Raw genomic sequence first — 11151 nt, 5'->3', positions numbered from 1 at the left:
CAGCCATATGTCCCCTGGGTCTCCCCACAGGTCACCTCAGCCCATCTCCCCATGGCCCTGTCCTACCCTGCTGGCAGCCCCAGGGATGCCCCGTGGCACCCCACCACCATCCCCAAGCCACCCACATCCCCATAGCAGCACCCAGCTGCACCCACAGGTGTCTGGCTTCACCCAAGGCGGGGTTCCCCTGGGGCACTGAGGGACACCACAGGACACGAGTTCAGGAGGCATTTAATGACCTTGAGGGTCCCAAAGCAGCAGGACAAAGCACATGGTGCAGTGGGGTCCCCACCTGGTGGGGTCCCACTGATGGCTTCTCCAGAGCCCCTTCCCTGGCACGGGGGTAGCCACGGGGGCTCAGGCTGGGGAAGAAATTAAGCACCCTGGAGCTGCACAGTGGGGTGGGGGCAGAAAAGGGGCAGAGGGGCCCTGGCATCCCTTTGCCACCCCCCCAGGGGCGTTCAAGCAGCAGTGAAGGGGTCCAAAGCAGGCGGGGGGGGGCCGGTGCCGTGCCACCGGCTAGCACCAAGTGCCCTGTGGGACCACAGGGACATGGGGGGTGGCCCTCATCCTGCCCCCCCCGGGCCAATGCCCCTGCCCATACTGGCACAGCAGCAGGCGCAGGGTGTTGGGGGGGTGACACGGCCCCCCGGCTCTGTCACTGCTTGCTGGGGGGTTGCTGGTGGGGGGCCACAATGCGGTAGGGGGGCTGGCTGTTGCCACGCTTGCTGCGGGGGGGCCTGGGTGCCGCTGTGCCGGGGGGACCGCTGCCTGAGCCAGGCTCTGGTTCTGCAAGGAGGAAAGGAGAGAGGCGTCAGGGTGCCAGACACCCCAACCGTCCCCCCCCTTGACAAAAAAATCACCTTGGCATCAGGTGCTGTGGGTGAGGGTCCCTTACCCCACAGAAGTGGGGTTCATTTTTCCCTGGCCATGTGGCAGCATCAAGTCCCCCGGCTCCAGCTGTCCCCAGGGACCCCCATGCTGGGAGAGGCACACTGGGACCGGGGTGGGATGGGGACATGAGGACCCCCTGCCTGGCACCCCCGCCTGGCACCCCCAGCCGGCACCCCACAAGCTGAGGTCCCCCCTGCAGGAAAGCACAGCTGGAAAATGGAGGCGGAGTTGGGGGGACACCCACCGCCCCCCAGCTGGGCACTCTGGCACAACAGGGGCTGGGCACCGGGGCCTCCCTTGGGCCGAGGGTGAGGTCCAGGGGCTCCCTCCACACAAGAGGAGCTCCAGGGGTTCCACGGGTTGAAGAGTTCCTCCAGGGCCTCCCTTCATCCTTGGGGAGCTCAGGGGCTCCCTTGGCCCAAGAGGGTATCCCCAGGGCTCCCTCGGTTTGAGAAGGGCTCCATGGTCTCCCTTGAACCTTGGGGAGCTCCAGAGTGTCCGACGGTCTAAGAGGGTCTTCATGATTGTCTTTCTCAATCCAAGAGGGGCTCCAGGGACCTGCTCCCATGGGCTCCAGCCCCGCATGCTCCATGCCCGCTCCCAGGGGGACCGCATCGCACCCAGCTCATGCGGGGAGGGGAGGAGGGAAGGCAGCGTGGTTACCTGGCCAGATGATGGCTTCCAGCAAGGTGACCCTTCTAGCCAGGACCTCCAGCCGGGCCTGCTGCCGCAGGAGGGTTTGGAAGCTACTGGCCTGGGGGAGAGTGAGAGAGCAGAGCAGAGCACGCGTTCGCCTGGTGGCGGGCACGGCATGGGTGGCACAGCATGGCATGGGTGGCGTGGCATAGCGTGGGTGCAGCCCCGGCAGGCGGGGGGTGCCAGTGCAATGGGTTGGGGGGTGCCAGGTCTCCCGGGAGAGTGCTCTTCCTGGTCTCAGAGGGGTGCCAGGGGCTCCCGTGGCCCCAGGGGGATGCGAGAGGCTCCCCCATCCCTGTGGGTCCAGGGGAGGCTGGGGGTCCCATGCGCTGACCTTGTGACAGCCGCAGCTGCCTCGATATCCCCAGCAGCACCCTGATGGGGACATAGTTGTCCCCTGCCCAGGCAAGTCCCAGCAGGGTGCTCCCCCTGCCACTCCCCAGCACGCCGAGCCCCTGGACATGTGGGGGACATGTCCCCAACCTGCCCAGGGAGCCACCAGCTTGTTCCCAAGACAGAGACTGTCACGGGTGTTCCTGCCTGAGGTGGGCACCCAGGGCAGTGCCCAGGGTGGGTTCCTGGGGTGCCCAGCTGTGGGTGCAGGCAGGGGTTGCCCCGGTGGCCCTCGCCCTGTAAGCAGTCCCCAGTGCTGGCCATGATGCCACAGTGAGGGTGATGACAACATAATGCACAGCTGATGACATCACACTGCAGCCAAGGCAGGGCCGATGCCTTGCCCTGGTGCCTGGCAGAGGGGAGGGGGTGCCAAGGGACCTCTCCCCACAGCTCCATGACATCAGCAAGCCAAGGGCCACCGTGACGTCATGGGGGCCTGCTGACCTGCTGGCGGGGGTGGGGGCCACCCCAGGGGCCCCTGTCCCCTCCCACAGACCGGGCTGGCCCCCCCTACTCACCATAGAGCCCAATCATTGTTTCCAAGATTAAAACCCTCTCTGCTAAAATCTTCAGCGCCTCGCGGAGCTGGTGTAAACCCTCCCCCTGGGGAGAAGAGAGGGATGGATGTGAGGGGGGGCTGGACCCCCACATGGCCCCAGACCACCTCCCCTGGGGGGGGGCATGGAGGGGACACAGGTACACCCCACCCCCTGATTGATCATGACACCAGGGGAAGGAGTGGGGGTACCCCCGGGGGGGGACACCAGCCCCCAGCCCTACCCCTGGGGGGCTCTCAGCCTGCCCTGTGCCCCCCTGTGCTGGGGAGTCCCGGGGGGGGCTGACTGTGCACCCCATCATGCCGCCCAGGTGCAGTGGGGAGGGCTAGGGGGGACAGTGGGGGCCATTCTCATGGTGTGACCCATCCCTGCATGGGAGGAGGCAGCGTGCAGGGGTGGTATCCCCCCTGCTCCAGCATTTGGGATGGGGGTAACAGTGCAGCCAGGGACCCCCATTCCATCACCAGGGTCTGAGGGATGGGACAAGGGCGTTGGGCACAGCCAGGGACCCCGATGCCACTCTTGGGGTCCTGGGGATGAGGCATGAACTGGGCAGCACTAGGGACCCCCGTGCTGTCATTGGGGTCCCAGGGATGTGGGGCACTGGGCACTGCAGAGGGCCCCCTTGCCACCATTGGGGTGCCAGGGATGAGACATGGGGGATAACAAGGGAGGGGGCCAGGGGTCCCTCCCCTGTACCCATCACTGTCCTCCTGGCGCCCGTGGGTGGCCGACCCCTCTCAGTAGATGCGTCTCTGCTCCCGTCTCTGGTGCCACCCGCCACTCACCCAAGTGCCCTTCTCGCCTGGCTCGCCCCTGGGCCCCGGCTCGCCCTGAAACACAGAAAGGAGAGGGCCTGGCAGGGGGGGGCATGGGGGGCTGTGGCCCGGGGGGACCCGACCCAGCAACGTACCTGTGCCCCGTCCTGGCCACGGCTGCCTGGGTGGCCCTGGGGACCCTGGTGAGGGGGAGAGAGCCCGTCAGCACCTGGGGGGCACAGACAGACCCCCCACTGTGGGAGATGCTGGCAGACACCCCCCACCCCACCCCAGCTGAGACCTCCCCAACTCATGTAATGGTGCTGGTCTGGTGGGGACTCACCCTGTCTCCCCTCTCCCCAGGAGGGCCGGCGGCTCCAGGTGCCCCAGCTCTACCCTGTGCAAGGACAAGGCGGGTGCCATCAGCCTTGGGGAGGGGGCCGGGGAGGATCAGCCCACCCCATGCCCCCCACCCTGGTGCTCCCAGCACTTACATCGGGTCCTGGGGGGCCAGGGGGCCCGATGGGACCTGGGGGGCCGGGGGGACCTGCAAGGAGAGGGGACACAGGTCAGCTTGGCCCTGGCAGAGTGCACCGCGCTGGCATACCCCGCAAAAGTGCTGGGAGGGGGGTAGGGAAGTTGAGGGGACAACTCACCCATGGGCCCCATGGGTCCAGGGGGTCCAGCAGGACCCACGATGCCCCCGGCAGCTTCAATGAAGGTGTTGGAGAGGAGTGGGTCCCCTGGGAGAGAACATGGGTGGTGGGCAGGGGCCAGACAGCTCCCCCACCCCTTCCCACCCCAGGGCTCCCCCCACCACCCGAGTGTGCAGGATCCATCCACATCGCCCCCAGCCCGGGTGATGCTCCCACCCGCCCCTGCCCACCCCAGACCCCATAGCCCACTCCCCACAGCCTGGCTGCCCCTTCAGCTCCATTGCCAGAGCACGGATGTTCTGCTGTGCTATAGCCTGCCCAGCCCCAGCCTCACCCCTGGGGTCAGCCCAGGGAGGAGACAACCCACCCCCCACCCCAGCTCCCCCAGCCCCTCCTTACTGGGCACAGCTATGCGAGGTATCGCTGGCCCCAAAGGGGCAGGGGGCCCTGGGGGGCCGGGGGGCCCCGGTAGGCCCTTCTCTCCAGGGAGCCCCCTGGCTCCATCCCGGCCGGGTGGTCCTGGGGGGCCAGGGGGACCTGCAGGGAGGAAGAGGAGGGTGAAGACTGGGGGAGTGCCTGTTAAACTCCTGATGCCTGAAGCTGTGCAGCACTGGAGCCCTTCTGAGCCCCAAAACGGCTGCATGGACACCCTGAGATCTGCCTGCTGGGGGAGGGTGGGGCTCCCCATCCCACCTTACCTGGTGGCCCTGTTGGACCCTTCATCCTAGGAATGCCTGATGGTCCCCGTCCTCCGACATCTCCCTTGGGGCCAGAGGGGCCGGGGGGCCCCTGCAAGCTGGGTCTCCCTGCAACCAAGCAGCATCTTCAGGGGAGTGCTCCGGGAACCCCAGGGACAGCCCCTCGGCAGGTGCCCCCCACACATGCCTGGTCCCCACCATCACACCCTACAACAGCTCCCCGCTGCAACCCTGGTGAGGCTGGGGAGAGCATCAGACCAGGGGAGCACTCCAAGGGCAGCAGCCCCACTCTTGTACCCCCACCCTGCCCCAAACCGAAGCACTGGAGGGGGGCAAAGCCCTTCAAACCCTCCCTAGAGGTGGCCTGGTCCCCATGTGTGGCTCAGTATCACCGCTGTCCCCTGGGGACAGCTGGGGTGGCACCGCAGTCCATTCCCCCAAGGCGAGGGGCTCCAAGAGAGGGGTCCCTCAGGTGCCTCCCCAAATATTGGTAACACCCGGGTGCTTTTCCTGGGCAATGGCACTGATGGTGCCACGGATATGGCATTGCCACCACCCGTGCCACAGGATGCGGGTGGCTGGGGCAGGGGTGTAGGGCAGCTGTCTGCGCTGCCTACCTTACCATCATCCCCAGGGCTCCCGTGGGCAGCTGGAGACCCCCAGAGCTGTCTGGTCTCCGGCCCCCTGCCCGGGGTGCTGCCTTTGGGTGCTGGGGAGGTGGGGGGTTCAGCCACTGACAGCCGGGCCACCTGGCAAAGAGACCGGAGGGTTGGGTGCCGCAGCAGGGGAGACTGTGACCCCCCTGGGCTCCTGCACCCCTCGGGAGTGGCCAGACTCAGGGTTGGTGGCACACTGGGGGCTCACCTGTGCCTCAAGGGTGGCGAGCCGGGCTGTAAGCTCCCAGACACGGCTGCAGTTCAAGCACCCTGCAGGGAAGAAAGTGCGGGGCACAGGTGGTCGGGTGGGAGGCACCCACACCTCTTCGCCCACACTGATGCAGCGTGCAGTGGCAAGAGGGGGGACCCACCTGAGAAAGCCGTGGGGCGCAGGGGGGGCCGGCGTAGGGTAGCACTGGGGCGCCCAGAATCCCGCAGGGTGAGGAAGGTGTGAGCCTCTGCCAAAGGAAGGAGGGGTCAGGAAGGGGGTACCCACCCAGTGCATTGCCTCTGTTAGAAGACCCCCAAGGGCCACAGGGCTGTGAAAGCCTGCTGCCCTCACCCCAAAATAGGGGCAGGGGGAGTACAAGGGCTCCCACTGCTTCTGCCCCATCCTCACTCCCAGTGAGCCTCAGAGCCCAACCCACACATGTCCCCAAGCCAGATCCCCCTTGAACCCATTAGTGACCTGCCAGATGCCTCCAAACCCTCCCATGGTCCTCAAGCAGACCCCCCCCCCAAAGCCACGGATGACCACATGCCAGAACCCCCAACCCACCCCTTAACCCCAAGCCACACCCCCTAAACACCCCTATAGCCCCCAGTTAGACCCCCCAGCCCTGGCTCAGGAGTGGCTTTGGAAGACAGCCACATTCCTGGGGACACTGCCGACATCCACTACCCATTGTGGGGTCCCAGCACTTCGTCCTCACCAAGGGTCCCAGGGGACAGTGGCTCAGGGCCACCCGGTGCAGCAGGAAAGCGGTGTCTGGAGCAGAGCTGGCGGGATCGCTCCCCCCACGCTGCCACCCCACCCCGGCACAGCCGCCACCATGCTGCAGGGGACAGCCAGCACCGCCCTAAGCGGGCCCAGATGTGGGGCACCCAGCCAAGCACGCACAGAGTAGTAGGAGGAGGAGGAAGAGCCCCCTGCCTCCCCCCGTGCTGCTGCCACCCAGCTGGCTCCAGATCCCCTCGTGCCAGCCACTGTCCTGCAGGCCCTCAGTGCCACCCTGCTGTCACCAGGGTGCCCCCACCCCTGCATGCCACCCACTCACCCTAGAGCCCCGGGAGCCCCCCCATGCCCTACAGAGCTGGGGCTGCGCTGGGGACCCGCAGCTGGGGTCCCAGGGGAGAGGGAGGGAGGAGGATGTTGGTGATGATGGGGACAAAGAGCCCCTCACCCCCCCGGTAAGGAGGCAGGCTGGGGGCCAGCTGCTGAGGCAGCAGCACCCATCCCACCATGCATGGCGCAGCCTTGCACCCATTCATCCACCTGCGTGCAGGCAGCTGCTCACCCGCCATCTGGCCACACGCAGGGCTAGCGGGCAGGCAGCCATCCCCTTGTGGGCACAGCCACGCACCCACCCATGCAGAAACGTCTGTCTGTCCGTCCATCCATCCATCCATCCACACCCCATCCATTTACTGACCTTTCCAGTTATCCACCCCTGGGCACAGCCAGCCAAGCATCCATCCGCCCACCCACCCACAGGAATCTCTCTGTCTGCCTGTCTGTCTATCCACCCACCCATCCATCCACCTACCCATCCATCCACACGCAGGGACATCCACCCACCGACAGGAACATCCAGCCGTCCATCTGCTTACCCATTCATCCACCCATGGACACAGCCGGCCACTCATCTACCCAGAGGAGCATCCAATCATCCATCCATCCCATGCACCTGCCCACCCACGGGAACATCCATCCATCCATTCACCCACACAGAAGAACATCTGTCCGTCCATCTGTCCATCCATCCATTCACTGAGGAACCTGCATCCAGCCATCCCTCCCAACCCACACATGGGTCCATCTCTCCATCCAGCCCTCTCCACCCATCCCTGCCAGCGATGCCGATGGCCAGGGGTCACAGCCTGGACACAGCCCCTGGGTGACACCACCCCACCCTGGCCACAGAAAGGACCAGAAGCCTAGCACCGGGGCACGATGAGACCCCTTCCCACCTTCCTCACAGTTGGCCCCAGCATGCCCAGGGCAGCACCTCCACTCCAGCGCCGTGAGCGTCTTATAGGTCACCCTGTAGATGGGCCGGACGATGGTGCGGTAGCTGCTGGCACAGAGCGGGGCAGCGCTTTCAGACCCATCCCAGGGCAGTGGAGCACCCCAGGGTGCTGGAGTGGGATACTGGGTGCCCAATCCCAGGGGACCCCGGTGGCACCGCTCACCTGCCTCCAGTGCAGGCCAGGGGCCAGCGGCAGCCCTGGAAGACCCGTTGGAGGAAGGTGCCATTCTGGACATGGCACGACACTGTCCGTGTCACCGTGTAGGAGCACCAGTTGCTGGAAGGGAAACCACCGGCACCGTCAGCCCTGCCTGGGGGACATCACCGAGGCTGGCGGAGGTGGCAGTGCCACTCAGGATGTGCATCTCCCCCCTCCATCCCAGGGGGTCCTGCCCCGCAAATTGCCCCAGGAGATGCCCACCCCCAGCTTTCAGGATGCCCATGGAGGTCCCTCCTGGGCGGGGGCTGCCCTGGCATGCTGTGGGGGGAGCTGGGGCCCTGCATTCCTGCTGCATTCCCGGCCGGCATGGCGCTGGCGCCGGCTGGCCTGGAGCAGGGCCCGGAGCCCCCCCCTGCACCCCTGGCCCACCCCACACAAAGGCTCCTTTCTTTGGGCGCCTGCCTGCCCCATGCCGCTCCTCATGCCAGGCTCTGCCCACCCTGCCTGCCCTGGGCACCCCACCGCCCCAGCCTCAGCTTCCCCCTGCAGAAGTGGGGGGACACCAGTGCCCCAGCACCACCTGCCCCTGTCCCCATGGCAGGCAGGACTTGCTGTACCCTTGGCAGCTCCAAACTCCGAGGCTGTGCAATCCGGGTCAAAACCTGAGCTTTTTGGGACCCCCACAATGCTGCACAGCCCCTGCAACCAGGGAGGCAGCGGTGGTGGGGATGAGTGGGAGCCGCAGGGGGACAATTGTCTGGGAGGTGCTGGGGGGGGGGCACACAGCGGGGTGGCACTGGGCTTTCCGGCCGGGCAGCGTCCCAGGCAGGCCCTGTGCCAGGGCCATGAAAGCTCTGAGCCCGCCGAGGCTGTCTCCATGCTTCTGCTGCCGCCCCACGATGCCAAGCGGGGTCCCAGAGGGCAGCGGCACCTCCATTCCCCCCACCCAGGGTGACAGCCTCCAGCATCGGTCCCTCCAGGTGGGCATCCTGCTCCTGGGTGTTGCTCCCCACACACATGGGGATGGCATGGGTGCTGCGTTGGGATGCAGCTGTGCCGTCTCGCAGTGAGGATGCAGCAGCGGTGCCAGCCCCAGCTGCGCCGGGTGCCTGCGGGGACGGGGATGGGTCCCGGCCCGTTTTGCCTCCCGCCTGGCAGCGGGAGGATGTGGGGGAATGCCCTCCTGGGGAGCGGGGCAGGAGCTGGAGGGCATCGGCATGTGAGCACTTGCATGGCCTGGCCTGACCTGGCCCACCCGCTGCTGGCCAGCACTCGTGCACCGAGTGGGCCCGGGCTCTGCTGCCGGGGCATGCATGCACCACAGGGGCAAAGCCCACATCGGGGTTGGCTCCGAATCCCACCCCCTTCCCAAAACCAGCCTGTTGTCTTCATGCGCCCTGGCTTGGGCACATGGGACCCCAGCGATGTGTTAGCCGAACGAGAGGGATGGTGTGGGATGGGGTGGGGGCTCGTGGGCCTCCCAATGCAACAGCAGGGTGGTGGGTGCTAGATTTTGAGCTGGGGGGACCCAGGGAGGACAGGGCCGGGTGGTGCCAAGGCGCCAGGGGCTTCCTGGGCTTGGCTGGGAGGGGAAGGGGAAATGAGGCAGCTTCTGCCCGTCGTCTCACCGACCCAAGCGGAACCGGGAGGTCCCGGCAATCCGGTGCCGGAGACATGGCCAGAGCCAAAGATTTCCTGTAAACATCCCCCCCCGCCACCCCGCCTGCCGCTCCGCTGGGATGGGACTGTGGGGACACGGACCGCAGCCCCCCAAACTTGGCAGCAGGCTGCCCCGGTCCCCACCACCTCCCAGGGACAAGGCAGGACCCTGAGGCAAGGGCCACTCACCCTGCACCAGCACCAGCAGTCCCAGTGTGCCCAGGTAGCCTCAGTAATCCCAGTATGCCCAGGCAGCCCCTATAGCCCCAGTAGCTCCAGCACATCCCAGCACCTTCCCAGCCCCAGTCGCTCTGTTAACCCCAAGCAGTGATACTATCCCCAGTAACCTCCCAGTAAGTCCCAGCAAGCCTTGTTAGCCCCAGTAACCCCCCCAGTAACCCCCAGCAAGCCTTGCTAGCCCCAGTAACACCCAGCCCCAGTAAGTCCTGCTGGCCCCAGTATCCCCCAGTAAGCCCCAGCTCCGGCAGCACCCAGCAGCCTCCCAGTCTTCCCAGCCCCAGTAGCCCAAGCAGCACGGACCAAGCAGCCCCTGTCCTGCCATCCCCAGCAGCCGGTGCCCCGGGTACCCGATGCCCCCCGTGACCGGTACCCGGAGCTCCCCGGTACCCGGAGCCCCCAGTGCCCGGAGCCCCCCGTATCCCCACTTCCCCGGTGCCCCCCAACCCCCGGTGCCGGTACCTGCGGCCGGCGGGCTGCAGCACGGCCGGACTCCAGGAGCCGGCGGCGGGCGGCGGCGGCAGCAGCAGCAGGCAGCAGAGGCACAGGCAGAGGCACAGGCAGAGCCCCAGGGGTACAGGCAGGGGTACAGGCAGGGGTACAGGCAGGGGCAGGCAACGGCGGCAGAGCCCCCGGCCACGGCCCGCCATGCCGCTCGGCTGGGCTCGGCGTGGGGCGGCGCTGCCCGGGCACCGGCACCGGCACCGAGCGGGGCGGCGGGAGGGGAGGGGAGGAGGAGGAGGGGTGAAGGAGGAGGGATGAAGGAGGAGGAGGGATCCACCCCCGCCTTCCGCCCCGCCGGCCCGGGGGTCCTGCTGGCGGCACGGGCATGGGGGGGGGGGCAGAATTGGGGGGGTCAAAACTGGGGGGAGGGCACATGCTGGTCGGGGGGGCCGGGTCGGGGGGCTCAACGCAGGGAGGGGGCACGATGTGGGGCGAGCGAGTGTGCCCCGGGTGTGAGCCCCTCCGCGCCCCTCTGCATGGGTACACACGCATGTGTGCATGGGTGCACGTCTGTGCGCACATGCATGTGCATAGGTGCACACGTATGTGTGGTGTGTGCTTGGGTACACGCGTGTGTCCATCTGTGTGGGTGCACGTGTGTGTGGTTCTGCATGTGCATGGGTATACACACGTGTGCGTGTCCCTGTGTGTGTTGGTGCACACATGTGTGCATCTGCATGTGCATGGATATACACGCATGTGCTTCTGTGTGTGCTTGGGTACGCGTGTGTGTGTGCATCCCTGTGTGTGCAGGAGCGTATGTGTGCATGGGTACATGTGTGGGTGCTTCTGCATGTGCATGGGTACATGTGTGTGCATGTCCCTGTGTGTGCATGGGTGCACATGTGTGTGTGCATCTGCACGTGCGTGGGTACACACACATGTGCTTCTGTGTGTGCTTGAGTACACATGTGTGTGTGTGCATCCCTGTGTGTGTGTGTGTGTGTGCGCGCGGGTGGGTACACATGTGTGTTTGCATGAGTTCACACCTACGTGTGCTTCTGCGTGTGCATGAGTACACACGTGTGTGT

At 66.5% G+C, this 11151-nt stretch overlaps 1 protein-coding gene across 13 annotated transcripts; it reads right to left on the bottom strand.

Moving 5' to 3' along the window:
* Positions 1-215: 215 nt before the first annotated feature.
* Positions 216-10363, bottom strand: EMID1 (EMI domain containing 1). 13 transcript variants are annotated; one of them, XM_075110226.1, is made up of 15 exons: positions 10079-10363; positions 7724-7837; positions 7502-7608; positions 5683-5769; positions 5520-5581; positions 5278-5404; positions 4656-4763; positions 4357-4494; positions 3958-4044; positions 3796-3848; positions 3645-3698; positions 3457-3501; positions 3332-3399; positions 1558-1648; positions 216-789 (listed from the first exon to the last, which is right to left on the bottom strand). In XM_075110226.1, exons 1-15 carry the CDS (start codon positions 10264-10266, stop codon positions 520-522), a joined length of 1599 nt encoding a protein of 532 aa, XP_074966327.1. In that variant the 5' UTR covers positions 10267-10363; the 3' UTR covers positions 216-519. The 13 variants fall into 13 exon arrangements, 11 of the variants coding, with proteins under 11 accessions (XP_074966327.1, XP_074966328.1, XP_074966330.1 ...); XM_075110227.1 differs by having other exon boundaries at positions 7502-7605; positions 10079-10362; XM_075110232.1 differs by lacking the exon at positions 1558-1648 and adding an exon at positions 2505-2589 and having other exon boundaries at positions 576-789; positions 3332-3376; positions 10079-10362.
* Positions 10364-11151: the final 788 nt, after the last annotated feature.

Source organism: Phalacrocorax aristotelis, chromosome 15 (assembly GCF_949628215.1).
Source record: "Phalacrocorax aristotelis chromosome 15, bGulAri2.1, whole genome shotgun sequence".
In the NCBI taxonomy this organism is placed as follows: domain Eukaryota; kingdom Metazoa; phylum Chordata; class Aves; order Suliformes; family Phalacrocoracidae; genus Phalacrocorax; species Phalacrocorax aristotelis.
This window is presented reverse-complemented; position numbering and strand designations above follow the sequence as displayed.

Bases quoted from the DNA above. Each gene is read 5' to 3' on its own strand.
- EMID1 (XM_075110226.1), bottom strand. From the start codon at position 10,266: ATGGCGGGCCGTGGCCGGGGGCTCTGCCGCCGTTGCCTGCCCCTGCCT. The intron at 4,495-4,655 runs GTAAGGTGGGAT...TCCTCCCTGCAG, and splicing joins GGGTCCAACAGGGCCACCAG to GTCCCCCTGGCCCCCCAGGA. The intron at 3,400-3,456 runs GTACGTTGCTGG...CCCCCCTGCCAG, and splicing joins GTGGCCAGGACGGGGCACAG to GCCCTCTCCTTTCTGTGTTT.